Genomic DNA, 17,081 nt, shown 5'->3' with positions numbered 1-17,081 from the left:
TATGAAAGGATATGTGGTGATGGATGAGAATATGCAATCCATTTTCTTAGTATTATCGTTCGTTTGGAGGATGAACCTTGTGCATAAAAAAGGAGATGCTCCAATACCTAACGGGAATTTCTCACTGACGACAGGCATTTTAAAGTATGCAGCTGTGGGCTTGAGAGCTGAAATGAAGGAAACTATGTAAGGCAAACAGGTACTGGACTTGCAGGAGGAGATTTTGATTTTTGGAAAAGGAATTGAAGTTGAACAGATTATGAAAACTTACATTCAATTCATCGCCTTTCGATCAAAACCAACACCAAACCAAACCTACCTTCACCCAAATACTACATATCAATCAAAATATAAAATCAACAACCCAAAACCATAATAATCCCGAGAGAAGCACCAAGGTTTGTTTTTGGAAAAAGCTTTAAAAAATTAAAAGATTATGAATTGAATAATAAACCCCCAATTTAATTCAACAACTTTCAATCAAAAGTAGCACCAAGCCAACCGCTCCCTCATTCAAATCCCACAACATCCAACAGAGCCAGAATAAAAAAAAATCAACAGAGCCAGAAAAAATGATGTCTCACCCACTGTCGATTGACAAAGACTTTGTTGGAAAGGTATCTTCTTTGACAATCCCCTTATGGTGGAAGAAGATGTTGAATCCTAGCTTTCTGGTTAGAAATGCAATGGGTTTGGGGGAGTTCCTTGGAAATCTAGTCTGATCAAAGGAAAGAGGGGAAGGAGAGGATCATTTCGGAAGGGAGCAGTAAGCCGGAAAATCACTGGCGTCGGTAGAACAAAGATACGGCTAGGAGATTTGAGGTTGAGAGAATTTAGTATTGTATTTTGCTTAAGAATTGATTTAGTTAGAAGAGAAAATATGATTATTTAGGTTTTAAAGTTAATAATAAAGTTAAGGGATAATGCATGACAAACGGTTTAAAAACAAGGAGAAAATAAATTTTAGGGCTATTTAACGTAAGATTTAAAATATTTTAAAATTAATAAAATTTTTAAAAATAAATTACACGTGAGTATGTTTTAAAATATAAAAAATTTAAACTTAAAAATCAAAATTGACTTTTTAAAATTTTAAGTATCATATTACAAAAAAGATTGGATAAAATTTAAATACTAAATATAACATTAATATATTTTTCAACAAACCTTCAATGATAAAACCATAAAAAGTGAATTTCTTTTATAGCTTGAATGCTTTTTTTAATTATTTAAATTTATTTATTATATAAATAGTAAAACGTACGAATCAAAACATATATTATTAATCAACCAAACACTTTGAAGGGGAATATTGAATTTTTTTAAATAATATAAAAATTTATTTAAAATTTTAAAACAAGTTTCAATTTTCTATAATTGGATAAATATCATAAAAAATTTATGGGTCGTGCCCGGCCCGGCACCTTAGTTTTCTTTTCCTCTTCAGGTCACTGCCCCCAATTTGTAACAGCTAATTTCTAAATCCCTAACCCTAACAAAATAACTTTGCCTTCTCCACTCCAACACCCTACGGCCACCACCATTGTCGTTCACGAGTCAGGCAGTCACCAACGGTCCACCATCATCGTTCACTAGTCAGGTAGTCACCATCGGTCCACCAGTCAATCGCTTTCAAGTAAGAGCAAAATTAAAATTGCATTCCTTTTTTTTTTTTCAAGTAAGAGCAAACCCGTTACTACTCAACTATAACTCAGTAGCATTTTTGGCATGCAAGTGGCTCATAAAACAAACCCGCTCCTCCTTTTATTCTTGCTATGCTTTTTGCTTTTACAATTTTTTTCCTTTTCCCCTAGGGTTTTATTCATCGCAGCCGGCTAAAGGTAAAGTCTGCATTTAGTTTCGAGTTATTGAAGTAGTTTTGACGAATTCTACTTTGTTTTTTTTTAAATATATAATTAGGGTTTTGGATAGTGATTTTTAAGTGGATTTGTTGAATTCTAGCCCCGAAAGTTTTGTTTTTTTATGTAATGTAGTGTTTTGATAGTGATTCTTAAATTTTGATATTGAATAACTTGATGCTTTGAAATTTATGTTTTTATAATATTTGTTGTCTTCCTGCTTGCAGTACTAACTGGAATATTCGATATTTATTGTATTTGTACAGTGAGTCAATGATATTATATTTAATTTAAATCTAATTTGATCTGGTATGCTTCGTTCATTTATAATTTCAAAGTTTCTATTTTTTTTAATATCGAATTGGCACAATGGATCTCGAATATTTAATATTTAAGTTTGTAGTTGTAACTTTCTACTGGTTTTCTTTGTTATTAGTCTGTCCCTACATTTTGAAGGCAGCAGATAATTGGGTTTCTATTTTATAAGTTTGTATAGTAATTCTCCTTAAAAACTAATGAAAGCATGATCATCTTTTGTACCTATCTTCATCTGTTTTATGCAATTTAAATTAAGGGTCTCCTTCATAATGTTGATAGTTGATTGGACAGATCACCAGGCCATCGTAGGATTTTTGTATTTAGTTGCAAGCAATCGTTCATTACCCTCATTTTTCCACTGGTTTCCATCTATTTTGATTTATTCAAAAGCTGAAGATTTCATCTGGCATTTACATGTTTGCTAAGTTGGAATGATTAGTTCTTTATCCATTTTTATTCTCATTTTCCAGGTTTTCATCTATTTGATTTCTTTAGAAGCTGATGGTGTTTGCGTTTCTCTTCTGACAATTTATTTGTTTTGAACTGTTTCTCGATGCCATGTTCAGTTGTGAGTAGTGCATGTTGTATGTTTCAGGAGTAGGCAAGTCTAACCTTCTCTTAATGTTCACCAGAACGAGTGGTTATTGTGTTGCATTAGAAGATGTTAAATATGTGTTGTTTTCTTTCACACTATATTTGCCTTTTTTCATCTCACAGTGAGAGTTTTCTTTTAAAGTTTCATATTTTTAGAAGATGATAAATTTCATAAGATTTACTTATTTATTTATATTTTGTACAAAAATTGCAGTGTTTGATAATTAGAGAACAATGATTAAGAGTTTATAATAAAAAGAACAATTATTGCAATGTTCCAAAATTTCAACGTTTTAATTAATTTCTTTTGTAAAATTACTTGAAACAAAGAGTAGTACGATTCAAATAAAAGCTCTTACTCTTGGGTTGGCCCATACTCAGTGAAGCATACCGGCAACCAGTACCCTTTCCGCTTGGTTTTGGGCGACTAGCATCTGCATAATGTAAGAATGGAGTCAGGGGCGAAGGAGGAAGGGAAAGTGCTGGGATACAACAGCAAAAAGGTGAAGAAAGTGGCGATACTTTCAACACTGGCCGCACTCCTTGATGATCCAATTCTCGCCGATGTCCCTAAGAAACCCAGTTTGTCCGATGTTGATATCCTAATCAACCTTGAACTGGGGAGTGCCATGTGTATCTCTATCTTCAAACTAGATGGAACCTCCTTCGGTACACTTCATATGCTCACACACACACGCACAGCTAGGCAGGCCTTCAGCCACATAGAATTTGTGTTTGAAATTAAAGTCAGTACTTATTTGGATTGGTTTTCCTTGGAATTCGAAGATGTTGCAGTGATGAATTCAGCCACAGTGAAAGACTTGAAGCTCGCAATCAAGAAGAAAGTGATCGAGTTAGAGCAATCCAAGATGGGTCATCGACACATTTCATGGTTTATCATCTTGTTTTTCCTCTTAGACCACCCTCACATTTTTTTTTTTTGGCCAGAACCATCCTCACATTAATCGGTGGCATTTTGATGTATTAGAGAGAAAAAAAAAAAAAACAGAGCAATTACATTTACTATAAAGTTCTGTTTTTGAAGATTAATTTTTTTTTCTTTTAATGTTTACTTTGTTTGTGGTTATAGGAGGCACGTTTGGGCTAATTTCTGCCTAGCACACCACAGTGGGAAGCTCCTTGATGATGACGCTGCACTTCACGATTTTGGCGTTCGAAATAATTATCAGGTGTTGTATTTGGTCCCTTCACTTTTCTGCAAATGGTTCTTTTTTATTTTGTTATGATCATTCATTGCTCATTTCCTGCTTATGATCTCACCTTGGAGCCTTAACATCCATTGACCTTGCAAATATCAACTTAAACAAGATTCATGTGCTAACGAATTATGGGAATCCATCATCCCAAGTAGGTTTTTATAAATATTGTTAAGAGGAATCTCAACTTAAAATTGATCTAGAAATTTGGCTCTCATTTACAATTACTGGGGCTATAATGTCTAGCAGCTGGCGGCATGTAAATTATAAACATGAAGAATTCCTCCTCCTGAGATGTTATGATGTGTATTGCAGGTACATTTTTTACCTTATGTTGTCTCAAAAGGTTCTGGGAGACATTCTAAGAGGAGAAAACACCGTTTCTTCCATGGCCTGAGCAAGCTTTCATGATGACATGCAATCATTCGGGCATCCCTGTTTTCTGATCCAACTCATTCCACAAATTCACAATGTTCCATAGCAAAGTAAATGTGGTACAAGTACATTGATTTCTAGTTGACATTTTAAATAAATTTTAAAGCTCTTGTAATACTAAATTTTTAATAAATTAGCTTTATCATATCTCGTATTCTCAAAACCAAATAAATTGATCATGTCATCATCTCCAAGACTCCACAATTTTAGTTGAAAAGTTAAATGTGTAATTATATATAGTATAGATTTAATAATATAGTATATAAATACACATTTAAGTAATAAATATAAATTATTTTATTATGATGATATTTTTATATATAAAATCAACAAAAAAAAAGCAAATAATTAGATTTTTAAAAGAATGACAAATCTCAGACTTTTTGTTTTCATATGTATAGATCCTTTGTCTTTGCCTGTTCATCTCTGTTTTTTGTTTCAGATATATTTATTCATCACTCGAAGCAAAGCAAAAGGAAAAGTCGGAGGGTTTTGAGGAGAGTGAAAAATGGTTGGTCCTGCTTCATCGGAGAGTGAAGTCATTCTGGAAATACCATTCGGGTCAGGAGGTTGCCCCAGTTCCCACCATTTTATCGGTGGAAATCATGAAGCTTCCAATTATTTATGTGAATTGTAAGTCACCCCTTTTTTTTCATATGTTTTAGCTTGGGGATTTTAATTCTTTTATGACAAGGCCTTGAATTTTACCTTCTGCAATTGAAATGTGTGAACTTTAGGTATTATGGGGGATGGGCATTACCTAATATATACTTCTTGGGGTTTGCTGGGGTTGTGAGGTTTGGCAATATCCATATTGGTGGACTTTCTGGAATTTTACAATGCGCGTAATTATTGGTTAGGTTGGGTTTGAAGTTCTTTTACTTGTCTATTTTGTGTTTATTCTGGAGTTCTTTTAATGGTAATTGTTTATTTACTGTGAGTGTCAGCTTACTTGCACTGCAAATTCGCCACTCTTGTTGAGGGTGGTCGAGCGACAAAATTTCTTGCACTCAGATAAATATAATATATTATAAAGCCGATTTTGTTTTGCCTTTCTACATTTATTTTCAGTGAGTTTTTGTCAGATTTTTCTTTTTATTTCTTGCTCGGCATAATATTGTTGGGGCTGGGGGTTGTTGGGCGTAGCTTGAATTGGGTACAGATTTTTTTTTTAATTGTCTTGTTGTGTTTGGCCCGAAGAATATCCGTGTCATATCCCGGCCCAGCATAAGCTATTCTTGGGATATCCCCTTCAAATTCCGTTCCGGTTCAGAATTTTTTTGTCCGGTTCAGTTGTTTTGGTGTCCGGTTCAGTTTTTTTTTGCGTATGGACCGGATCACTTGTCGCACTTATCCGGGGTGGGGATATCCCATTCGAGGGGTATCCCGGCTTGGGCATATCCCAAGTAGGGATATTCCGGCCTGAGTATATCCCATTCCGGGGATATCCTGGCATTGGTTTAGGGTTTTTTTTTGTGAAATAAAGTACTGTACTGGGCTATTATTAGAATGCAAAAACACATAAAACAGGCCCAAAGAAAAGCGAAAGCCTGGAAAAATAGGCCCAATTTTATTTGGGTCTGAGCACATCATGATAGTAATATTTGAGAAATGATTGTACCCTAAAAATATTTTTGAACATATCCATTACCAAAAAATAATAATAATAGTGTGCCCACTCTACTTTGAATTCTCATTTTATTGTTTTTATTTATGCAAGAAGAATTAATCTGTAAACTATTTTCATTTTGATGGTTAAGAGTCGTAGCTTTTTGCAAGAAAAAGTTATTGAATTAGCTCCAATTTTATTTAATTAATTAATATATTTAAAAAAGCTCAAAGGTTAGGTCCATCAAAATATCATCTATTTATCAAGCCTGATCCAATTTAATATGTAAATAACTCTAATTATCAATTAAATAATGTAATATAATTTAAAAATTATAAATAATAAATTTAAATCACTTATTTTTAAATAGACAATTGTATTCATTTCTTTTTATAGTTTAAAAGTTTAGGTTATACTCTCCTTTATATTTGTGGATATATATTTTATTAAATTTTCTAAAGAATCTTATTCTGCTCTTTTTCTTTAGTACTAAAGTACTTGCATGTGGGAATATGTTTCCAATTTTATGTGGGTTTTTCTGAGCATGTTTTGAAGTGCAATAGAATCACATACAATTCAGGGAGAAGAATAGAAGTAATTGGAAAATAGGAATAAGGATGCAGCATTTATGAAATATTATGATAAACATGAAGGCCATTTCTGTTTCTAGTTACTTATGGAAGCTTACGAATGCATGTATTACAATAAACCATAAAAGAAGAGGAAATACATTTTAAAAGTTCAATTACTTAATCGAATGAAAAAAAAAATTAGAGAATGAAAATGGCTTAAATATATAATAAATAAAAACATCTTTCATATTTATTTCCTTTTTTTTTTCCTAACGTTTCTTTTTCTAATCCATGAGAAAAGAACCTCAATGCATCAGCCATTTAAATGGCTGTTTCTTTTTATATATGTTATATTTGTAATGATGGAATTTTATCTGTGAAATTTATTATTAAGTATTATTTGTAAATATTCTTGTATGCATATTGATAACTCTCATATTTAAAGTTATTTTAATAAAATTTTTATATTATTTTAGGAGGTAATTTTAATATTTAGACAAGTTTGTATTACATTTTATAGTTTTTCAAATTAATTATATTTTATTTAAATTTTGCTTGTTTTTATTATTTTTATAGTTAGTTTGGATTTACTTACTATTTTCCTTTCTATATTGCAGGGTTTGAAAGAAGAATGAAAGACTTGGGCATAGAGTAAAAAGTAATTAAGTGATGCTTTTCGCTCCATTGCAATTTCTACCTTGAGTAGAGTGGCACAATCACAAAACCAAAAAATAAGGGTGATGAGATTTAAAAGAAAAAAGGAGGAAAAAGGAAGAGATCAATTGGAGCCAGACAACAACTATCTCACATCAAAGGGAACTTCAAGGTTGCAAAGATGAGAAGAAAAAGAGATCCGTGGCGCTTGATGTAAATTTTTTAACTATTTTTTTCTCTAGATTATTATTATTTACTTTTTATTGATGCAAGTTTGTTGTGAATATCTTCTTGTGTGATTTTATCAATTTAATATGAACTAAACTCTATTATTTTAAAACGATGACGGATCCTATTTCTTAGTTAATTAATTTATTTTTTCTTCTATTGTTTCAATCTTTGCTGATTATTTATTTAGTTTTGCGCTTATTTAATTCGTTTTTTTTACCACCAAGTTGTATTAATTTGATAATTTAGATCTGTCTTGGAGGAGAAAATTAAGATTTAGGTCTAGATTGAATAGATTAGAATAAGTTAATTTGCAACTAAGATAAGAATATATATGATGCTCTAATCAACCCAATAGATTTGTTCTTAATGATTTCACTCAACTTGTCTAGCATAGGAATATAGCTAGTGAAAGGGAAAGATTAACTTAGCTAGATATTGGAAAGATCTAGTTAATGCTATTGAATAATGAGTTAGTAATTACTTAAATATTTTCATTGTTTTAGTTAAATAAAATCTTCATAATTTGCTTAATTTAATTTTAGTAGTAATTAGGATTTATTTTCTTGATCTAAATTATATAAAATTGAATAGTTGGTATTTAGTGGCTTAGAATTTAGTTCTCATGGGAACAATATCTCCTTCTCACTTGATCGATACGTGCATTTGCATTACGAATTTTCAATCATTGTATATATTAAATATTAAAAAAAAGTACATTCACTGGTGGACTACTTTAGTCCCAACTACAATAAAATAACGGCGAAAATTCATTTATACAGATAAACAGAGAAAAGAAAGAATAAGAAGGGAATACTTAGAGATGAGATAATCAATCCTTGTGTAAGGCATCACCTAGTTCTAATTCCAACCCTACGTGATTTCAGACAAATGCAGAGGCATCCAGAGGAGTTTTGCACTTATTTTGTAACGCCTTCAATTTGCCAAGATCAAAATTATGGTTCAATAACAATTTTCTCTGCCTGGAGAGAAAAAGCCTCTTCATCAGATCTTGGTATGTGGGATCTCTTGAAGTGAACAGGAAGTAAGCATAGCATATAACTATAATAATGCTGGTGGAAAAATATGTAATCGGTTCCATAACATCCCACGAGAATTCCCAAAATGTTAGCCGGAAGAATAGTCCAACTTGTCCTACAGCTAATCCCAGACCGGTCCAAAGTATACGACGAACTTCCTTATGAGCCTGCACATCAATTTCTTCCTTTTGTTCCAACAGCCTTTTTAGCTCATCCTTGATAGGATCATCTTCGGGAGCCAATGCAAGAGGCACTGCTTTTCTAACCAGATCCACCACCTAAGTAAAATGAGAATGATTTCAGCAAAATTAATCTTGTATATCAAAATGGTTCATGATAAGGAAAAAAAATTCTGAACGAAGTCAACTATAATGAGTTTTGAAGGAGAAAACAACAGGCACTGCAAATCCATATTAGGCGTAAGTGAAAATGCATTGGGTTGAAATGCAACAACATGAACCAAATTTAGAATTGGTATTCCTACCCAAAGCTAATATTCATGTATGCGAGGAATCGTTGGGATTTGAAGTTATCAAAAGCATGGAACACAAGAGGCAAGTTGTGAAGAATTTTATTGGAGGGGTTCGGGAAAAGAAAAAGAAGTGAAGATGGATTCTGGTGATTAATGGAATAAATAATGCATGTATAATGCGTCGTTTGGTTTAAATAAGGGGTGAAGTGGAATTTCGAGGATGAAGGCTTAGAGCAATTTGCCTGAACAAAATATTCCAATTTTATCTGGGTCTAAGCACATCTAGGAAGTCTTTTGGATGTCATGTATAGATAAAACTTGGCGCTAAAGAACTATTATAGAAAATAGAAGATACTAAACGGTAAGTAATGTTATAAAAACAAAAGACAAGTTTAGAATCAAATATATATTCAGTCAACCTGACGCTAATATTCTTAGAGATGGAATATTAATAGTTAGATGTTGTGTGTTTCATCATATTTATTTATATTTCCAAGTAGAGAAGCAAAAATAGGAGTCCCGTCCCATTAAAGGTGAAACTGATGACTATAGTCGAAAAAGAAGGCCAAGGCAAAGCCACTATGCATTAGGCTACGAAAAATGAAGCATCTGAATTCTGAATTGGGAAAAAAGGTGGATTGAAGAGACTAATACAAGATAAAAAGGCTACCTTCTCAGGATGAAGATAAACCTTGTCGCGGAATACAAGTACAACACCTGCCTCATCTAAAACCCGTGCAAAAGTAATGGCCTCATTCAGTGATCTAGCAACGTCCATGCTCTTGCAGGCTTCAAGTAGCTCCGAGTAGCCTATCACCTCTTTGCCTTCCATTTCTAGTTTTGTCTTGAGTGATTCCACGTTAACCAGCCTCATCAACTTCTTAGCCTCCGCGAATGTTAGGTTCTCTAGTCCTCCTGCACTTTTGGAATCAGAGATTGCATTGACATCAGAAGATGAACAATATATCCAAAAAATTTTACCGCGGAATGCTGGACTGGTTCTCACTATCATTCCCTCCATCATCTGCGGACTCTGAGGGGAAGGCAGAGGTCTCCTTCCAACTGCTACAGATATGCTCTGCTTCAAAGCATCGCACCGCCCCAACCTCCTCCACATGCTAATGTATGTAAGAATCTATGTTTTTCTATTAATTTTGAGTGATTAAAAACCAAACCATAGATGTAGCGGGGTTCTTAATTAGTTTCTCTGCTCCTGTTTGTCAACTCTTAGGATTTCTCCATAACGGATCTACAAAATCTAGCTTCTAAAAAGAGAAGAAAAATCCTACACCTAATGAAAAAGAAAAAAACCTTATAAAGAAAATTCCTTTCTGGGCAAGTTTTTTATAGGGTGGTGAGAAAAGGTAGGCAGAACCTACGGTGGAAAGAGAGACCATGGAAAGCTTCTTCCTGTCATAGACAATAGTCTCATTTGCGTTTTTTTCACGTATCAAATAATTGGGATAAATAGGTAAAAGTATACATGAAATTTTAGTTTAATTAAATTTAAGGCTTTCAAAATTCTTTTATTATTGTTTATTCTAGTGGCATGTAGAGGTGCTCATGGGCCGGGCCGGGTTCGGGCCGGACCCAGAAAAAAATTTGGCCCGGCCCGAAATATGGGCCTAGAATTTTGCCCAGGCCCGGCCTGGGAAAAAATTCGTAAGCCCGGGCCCGGCCCGGCCCGGCTTTTTTTAAATAAATACCAAAAAATCATTTTAAAAATTAAAATTAAAATTAAAAAAATTATTTTAAAATTAAAAAGTATTTTAAAAAAGTATTTTAAAAAAAATTTAAAATTTTAAAAATTTAATAAAAGTATTTTAAAATTAAAAAATAATAAATAATAAAAATATTTATTATATTCGGGCCGGATCGGGCCGGGCTGGGCCCGGGCCAAAAAAGTTGTGCCTGAGGCCCGGCCTGTTTTTTAATCAGGCCGACAGACTTGGATACAGGGATATGTCCCTACAAAAACATTCCAAATGCATGGAAAAGCTTAAAAAATTTGAACACACGTACATTGGATACATATCCGTATATAAGTCTCGCACCTGACTCCAAGTAACTAGCTAGAAATCTACTTTTTTAAATACAGGATATTGGGGAAAAATGTGTTTGAGATCAATTGAAAAGTAAACATGTTATGCTGGTACTATCTTATCTTGCAAAGTTCCTTAATTGGATCAAAGGAAAGGATCTATGTATGTGCTTTGGTATTAAAGTGAGTTTAAGAGAGTTTTCGTAAGCAGTTAATAAAATGTAAAGAAAAAATAAAACATAAATGGGGATTTTGGTTTTCAGGTTTACAATTCACTGTTTCGCTCTGTGTTTGAAATCTATCGAGATGGGTCTGTCTGTTTCTTTTTGGTTGCTTTTTCGGAGACTGATTTCAGGTATGAATCTTTACTTGGGTTTGCGTTTTCATTTCTTTGCCTTTGTCTTTGTTTTTGTTTTTGTCTTTTTCCTTTTCATTTCTATTTTATGGTTTTGGTTTTCAGGTTTAGACATCACTGTTTCGATCCGTGTTTCAAATCTATTGATCTCGATCTGTTTGTTCTTTTTGTTTGTTTCCTGTGTACTTTTGCGAGGTACAAATCCTAAGTTTTCTCCTCTGTTTCTGTTTTTTATAATTTATGCAATCCCCCTAACTATGTTTTTTTATGGGAACATCTTTGTTTTTTAGTTTTTGATACATGCTTTTCACTTGAATTTATGTAAGTTTTTTTTTCCGTTCTCTTTGCCAAATCCGAGTAAGGTTATCAAGCTTGAGTTCAACTTGACAATGACTGAATTGATTTGAGTTTTACTTGTAGCCGAATCCAAGTGACTTATGGGCACATGTATCTGGTTTTTACCCCTAGTATTGATGTTCATTTTTTAGATACGAGAGTTACACATTTTAATTTTAGATTAATTCTAGATGGTTGAGCCATGCATGATTAGTTGATTAAAGATTTTACTTGCTCCGATGAATCAAAATAACTTTCTTTTGTGATAAATGTTCTCTTTCTCATTCTGTATGTTGGATTGATCTTCATGTTTAAATTATCCAAATTAAATGCTAATTATACTGCTATGAAATATTAAAACATATTTCATATTTATTTCTTTTTTTCTAACGTTTCTTTTACTTTTCTGTCTGGTAATTGGGAATGAAAACATTTTTCATATTTATTTCCCATTTATTATCTCCGATTCCCCCCCTTTTTTATTTTCCTAACGTCTCTTTATTTTCTTTGTCTTTAATTTGATAATTTCCCCCCAAAAAAGTAATTTAAAGAAGGTATTAATTAACATAAATGTTACCGTTGTCACATGGGGATTTAGAAAATCTATTCTTTTTGGGCAGTGACGGGCAAGAGAAAAGCTGCCCGTTTTCCTCAGCCTTTTCAATTTCCCTTCCTTCTCCATCATTGGAAATTGTTCTCTTTAAATTTATTTTCCTTTATTTATTTCCCCTTTTATTCGCTGTTGTTTTTTCATTCTTTGATCTCTGTTCATCCTCTCTTTCGTTTTCTTTATTGTCTCTTCCTTCTTTTCTTGTCATTTCATAACAAACTCTAGGCACTTCCGCGGCATCAACACCTTCCGGCGTCTTACCTCCGATCAAAGGGCAGCTTCCTTCCCATTATTCGAAATTTGAATCCTCAAATCTATCTCTTCTATCTATAGCACCCCATTTATTCGCCGACTCCCTCTCTCTCTGTCTGTTTTGAATTTCTTCCTCTCATTTTTTTAGTTTTGGGTCACCGAATGCCAAAAAAAAAAAAAAAATGGAAAGACGCTACACTAGGTTTTCTTTGCCGTTTCTGGTTTTTGTGATTTTTTGGAATTCCCTGCTTCATCGGTGACTGATTTCAGGTATGAATCATCACTTCTACTTTGTCTGTCTTTGCTAGTTCATTTCGTTTTAGTTTCAGATCTTTTCTTTATTACTTGTTTTTCAGTGGGTTTTTTTTATGATTTTTTGTTTTCTTCTTTATTTTCCTTTGTCTTTGCCTGTTCATCTCTGTTTTTTTGTTTCAGATATGTTTATTTATCACTTGAAGCAAAGCAAAAGGGAAAGTAGGTGGGTTTTTAGGATATGATAAATGGTTGATCCTGCTTCATCGGAGATTGAATTGAGGTATGAATATGTACTTAAAATTTGTTTTTTTCTTTCATCTCTGTGTTTAGTTTCAGATATATACTTCTCTAATAAAATTGACTACTAAACAATAAATGACCAGTAAACAGTTTTTTTTCTAATGTTTGATTTTCCATTTATTCTTTTTTTTTTTCCAATGATGAAGAAATTAAATTTCAGTGAAAGCGTAATTAAACATGAATACACTAAAAATAATTTGCCATATACAAATATTTATTTATTTTTATTGTCAGTCTAATTCGGTACCCGTAAATAGGTTTATAGTGACAGATAAATGAAATCTAATGGTAAAAAGCTTTATTTATTTATTTATTTTAAACTTTCGTTTGGCAGAATTTATTTAGATTGTATATATCTTTTTGAAAGGCAGAACCCTATTCAGCTCTTTTCAAAATTTCTATTTTATTGTTTTTATTTTTTCAAAAAGAATTAATCTATTGACTGTTTTCATTTTGATAGATAAAAGTCAAAACTTTTTTCAGGAAAAAAACCAATAAATTAATTGCATTTTATTTAATTAATAAATATAGTATTTATATTATATTTGTAGATATATTTTTATTAATTTTCTAACAATAAAATTATTTATGAGTGGCTGATAAAATTATTTATGATTGGCTAATAAAATTTAAATTATTTACATTAAAATATATAGATAATAATAAATTTAAACTTTAATATTTACATTTTTTAAAATTAGTGCTTATTTCTGCTGACTGTACACATCCCGCTAGTTTTCCACAGTTTGAAAATTAAATACTCCTTTATTAGCCGTTTCTTTTAATTTATACTTATCTCATTTATTGTCGTTTATCCCTGTCTTCAATCACCACCCTTATTTATTATCTCTCTGTCTTCCATATATCCCTTACCCCCATATATAAGCTGTTTATCTCTCCCTCTCTGTCTGCTTGCCAGTTTGTTTTCCCTTTCTCCCTTCCTCCCTTCCTCCGTTTATTCTCCTTTCAGAACAGACTCTCATCTCAATTTTATCCTCTTTTTTATTTCTTGGCTTTGGGAGACCAAATCTCAAAATAACGCACGCTACAGTAGCAAGTTAGTTTCCGAGAGAGGACCCAAAGTTTTTTCTGTCGTTTCAGTTTATTTTATGATTTTTGCAATCCCTTTCTTCATCTTAGACTGATTTTGAGGTATGATTCACATGAATTTTGTCATTTTTTTGTCATTGCCTTTTCATTTCTATTTTGTAGTTTCAGGTGGATGCTTTTTTTAATTCTGTTTCAGTGTGCTTATTTTTATGCTATTTGTTTTTCAGGTGTAGAAGCCACTGTTTCTTTCTACTTCCGGGGAATGGGAAACCCGAAGTCTGACGTTCCTGTTTTTATTTATTTATTTAAATTTTCGTAACCACTGCTTCATCACTGATTTCAGCTTTGAATGTTAATTTCAACAATTGTCTTCATTTTTCATCTCTGCTTTGTTGTCTGGCATATATAGCTCTGTGGGTTTGCGGGTTTTTGGTTCGTTTTTGTGTTCTTTTGTCGTTGCCGCTGGGGCCTTGTGCTGAGGGCCGTAGTCAATCAGCTTGGGCTAGTAGGCCTCTGTTTTGGGTTGTAAGATATTATTTTTTTTTGTTACTGTCATTTTCTTTTAAATCTTCTCATCTCAAGAAATCTTTAATATGGCTGTCCGTATTGTGATTTCCGTTTCAGGAAATTCCTATCCTTGAATTGGGCTGTTTGGAGATAGGTCAAATTGGAACAGACCGTAATATCAGGTATCTTAAGCATCCTTTTTGTCTCTTCCTCTGTCCTATTCTGGTTTTGAGATATTCCAGTTTGATAATAACCCGTAATCTTTAGTAAAATTATAATTTTATTTAATAAAATAATATGTATCAGTATGTTTTTATAAAAACTTTTATTTTTTTCAACCACCTTAAATTATTTATTATAGTACATGCGAAATAATATTTAACTATTTTAATAATTAACCATTTTTTAGAAAAATATTATGTATTATTTTATCAAATAAAAACATTACTTAAATCATATTGAGTATTATAAGATACTAAAAGAATTTGATATTAAATAAACCCTTTATCTATATTTATGTTAAAAATAATTTTATATTAAGAATAATAAAAAAAAGCCAACAAATATTTGGAGAAATATATATACATATGTTAATTGGGAATGGAAACTTTTCACATTTATTTCCCCTTTATGCTCCCCTATTTCCCTTTATTTATTTTTTTCTAATATATCTTTTCCTTCTTTGTCTGTTAATTTTCCCAAAAAAATATTAGTGATTTCAGGTATGAATCGTTAAATCCTCTTCTTCATTGGAGAGTCATTTCAGGTATGAATCTTTAGTTTTCCTCTGTTTTGGCCTTTTCATGTCTTTTTTTGTTTCATATCTATGCTTCTCTACTTGTATTATGTACACGCCTCTGTACATGTTTTTTTGGTTTTCTAGATTGATTGGTTCCACTGATCTTGTATTATATATATTAATTCGAAATCTGAAACTGCTTTTATGTTTTTTGAACATCATGCTTCGGATTTTTCTGTTTTGTCATAAAGAATCTTGATCCTGTACACATTTAAGTTTTGTGCTATTGTTAATTTTCCCTATTCTGCTTGGAGGATATCCCTACCATATCCCAATTCTGATTGGTTTCACTCATTTTGTAATATATATATTCATGCGAAATCTGAAACTGCTTTCTCTCTTTTAATGTAATGCATTCAAATGTGGAGAATTTTCTTTTTCTAATAGTGCCTGAATAACTTCTCCAGTAGTTGCTTTTTTATGTCTTTATTGGGCTTTCGTTTCATTGTTTAATTCTGTGTACTGCTTCGGTTTTGGGTTAATGGGATATTGGACTTAGAATAGTTGGCCCTTTTTTGCCGTGTGGTAGTGGGCTTTTATTTAGGCGTTCGTTTTTGATTGTGAATTCCTTTCATCATCGTATGGTTTTGATGTTTGAAATTTATTGATGTGGCCTGTGACTTATTTTGTTGTTTTTATTTTATTCTGTTATTACCATTTTCTAACTAAGAGGACCTAAATTAAAAAAAAAAGGTGTAAACAAAAATGACAGATACATGAACAAATAATATATATAACGAAAACATTGTTTTTTCAATAAAGTTTAGAATAACTGAAAAATAATGCATATATAAATATTTCCATAGTTTTCGATTCTTAATAGAAATGTGATGTAATAATTTGACATCTCAACACATTATATTTTCAGAGGGAATACGAAAACAGTCGATAGATTATAGTGTATCTAAGGGCCATTTGATAATTAATTTTCTACTTTATTCTGTTCGAGAGATTTTCCAGGGATATCCCAACGTCAATTAAGCTATTCACGGGATATCCTAACATGAATTAAGCTATTCTAGGAATATCCCTGTCAAATCCCGTCCCGGTTTGTTACCCTATTGCCGGTTTTCAATGGTTTAGGGGCCGGTTCAGATATTTTTCGTGTTTGGACCGGACAACTTGCCATAGTTATTCCAGCGAGGGATATCCCACTCTTGGGATATCCCGGCTTAGGCTTATTCCCACCGTTGGATATCCCGGCTTAGGCTTATTCCCACCGTTGGATATCCCGGGTTAGATTTATCCCATTCCCTCGATATCCCGGTTTAGCGTTTCTTTTTGGGTTTGGGGTTTAGGGGTTAGGGTTTAGGTTTTGGGGTTAGGGTTGTTAGGGTTTGGGGTTTGGGGTTTGGGGAAGGGGTTTAGGGGTTGGGGTTTGTGGGTTGGGTTTGGGGTTTGGGGTTTAAGGTTAGGGTTTAGGGTTTAGGGTTAGGGGTTAGGGGTTAGGGTTTAGGGTTAGGGGTTTGGGGTTTGGGGGTTGGGGTTTGGGGGTTGGGGGTTGGGGTTTTAGGGATTAGGGTTTAGGGTTTAGGGTTCAGGGTTCAGGGTTCAGGGTTTGGGGTTTGGGGTTTGGGG

At 32.7% G+C, this 17,081-nt stretch overlaps 2 protein-coding genes and 2 long non-coding RNA genes across 18 annotated transcripts; 2 read left to right on the top strand and 2 right to left on the bottom strand.

Annotated features, from left to right (window-relative positions):
* LOC121226835 (uncharacterized) lies at positions 1 to 935 on the bottom strand. Of its 2 annotated transcripts, none has more exons than XR_005924524.1 (3): positions 585 to 935; positions 272 to 332; positions 1 to 167 (listed from the first exon to the last, which is right to left on the bottom strand). It is a non-coding gene; the product is annotated as an uncharacterized lncRNA (long non-coding RNA). The 2 variants fall into 2 exon arrangements; XR_005924523.1 differs by having other exon boundaries at positions 272 to 315; positions 585 to 933.
* A 470-nt stretch (positions 936 to 1,405) lies between these two features.
* Positions 1,406 to 7,654, top strand: LOC121226832 (U11/U12 small nuclear ribonucleoprotein 25 kDa protein). 11 transcript variants are annotated; one of them, XM_041110472.1, is made up of 7 exons: positions 1,406 to 1,636; positions 3,153 to 3,440; positions 3,558 to 3,663; positions 3,862 to 3,961; positions 4,304 to 4,473; positions 4,866 to 5,056; positions 7,222 to 7,654. In XM_041110472.1, the coding sequence occupies exons 2-5, from the start codon at positions 3,221 to 3,223 to the stop codon at positions 4,397 to 4,399; spliced, it is 522 nt and encodes a 173-aa protein (XP_040966406.1). In that variant the 5' UTR covers positions 1,406 to 1,636; positions 3,153 to 3,220; the 3' UTR covers positions 4,400 to 4,473; positions 4,866 to 5,056; positions 7,222 to 7,654. The 11 variants fall into 11 exon arrangements, with proteins under 11 accessions (XP_040966406.1, XP_040966404.1, XP_040966408.1 ...); XM_041110470.1 differs by having other exon boundaries at positions 4,304 to 4,482; XM_041110474.1 differs by lacking the exon at positions 7,222 to 7,654 and adding an exon at positions 5,161 to 5,357.
* A 503-nt stretch (positions 7,655 to 8,157) lies between these two features.
* Positions 8,158 to 10,429, bottom strand: LOC107940045 (calcium uniporter protein 5, mitochondrial). The gene is made up of 3 exons (XM_016873452.2): positions 9,980 to 10,429; positions 9,669 to 9,913; positions 8,158 to 8,804 (listed from the first exon to the last, which is right to left on the bottom strand). Exons 1-3 carry the CDS (start codon positions 10,113 to 10,115, stop codon positions 8,370 to 8,372), a joined length of 816 nt encoding a protein of 271 aa, XP_016728941.2. The 5' UTR covers positions 10,116 to 10,429; the 3' UTR covers positions 8,158 to 8,369.
* A 559-nt stretch (positions 10,430 to 10,988) lies between these two features.
* LOC107898710 (uncharacterized) lies at positions 10,989 to 15,887 on the top strand. 4 transcript variants are annotated; one of them, XR_005924522.1, is made up of 7 exons: positions 10,989 to 11,222; positions 11,303 to 11,394; positions 11,500 to 12,862; positions 13,028 to 13,127; positions 14,425 to 14,722; positions 14,822 to 14,886; positions 15,418 to 15,887. It is a non-coding gene; the product is annotated as an uncharacterized lncRNA (long non-coding RNA). The 4 variants fall into 4 exon arrangements; XR_005924519.1 differs by having other exon boundaries at positions 10,990 to 11,394; XR_005924520.1 differs by having other exon boundaries at positions 11,036 to 11,394; positions 11,500 to 11,589.
* The last annotated feature ends 1,194 nt before the right edge of the window (positions 15,888 to 17,081 follow it).

The sequence above is a fragment of the Gossypium hirsutum genome, unplaced genomic scaffold, assembly GCF_007990345.1.
Source record: "Gossypium hirsutum isolate 1008001.06 unplaced genomic scaffold, Gossypium_hirsutum_v2.1 scaffold_481, whole genome shotgun sequence".
NCBI classification, from domain to species: domain Eukaryota; kingdom Viridiplantae; phylum Streptophyta; class Magnoliopsida; order Malvales; family Malvaceae; genus Gossypium; species Gossypium hirsutum.
The sequence above is the reverse complement of the archived record's forward strand: the minus strand, read 5'-3'. Positions and strand labels throughout refer to the sequence as shown.

Bases quoted from the DNA above. Each gene is read 5' to 3' on its own strand.
- LOC121226832 (XM_041110469.1), top strand. From the start codon at position 3,221: ATGGAGTCAGGGGCGAAGGAGGAAGGGAAAGTGCTGGGATACAACAGC. The intron at 3,664-3,861 runs GTTTATCATCTT...TTGTGGTTATAG, and splicing joins GGTCATCGACACATTTCATG to GAGGCACGTTTGGGCTAATT. The intron at 3,962-4,303 runs GTGTTGTATTTG...TGTGTATTGCAG, and splicing joins GCGTTCGAAATAATTATCAG to GTACATTTTTTACCTTATGT.
- LOC107940045 (XM_016873452.2), bottom strand. From the start codon at position 10,115: ATGTGGAGGAGGTTGGGGCGGTGCGATGCTTTGAAGCAGAGCATATCT. The intron at 9,914-9,979 runs GTAAAATTTTTT...CCAAAAGTGCAG, and splicing joins AACCAGTCCAGCATTCCGCG to GAGGACTAGAGAACCTAACA. The intron at 8,805-9,668 runs GTAGCCTTTTTA...CATTTTACTTAG, and splicing joins TTTATCTTCATCCTGAGAAG to GTGGTGGATCTGGTTAGAAA.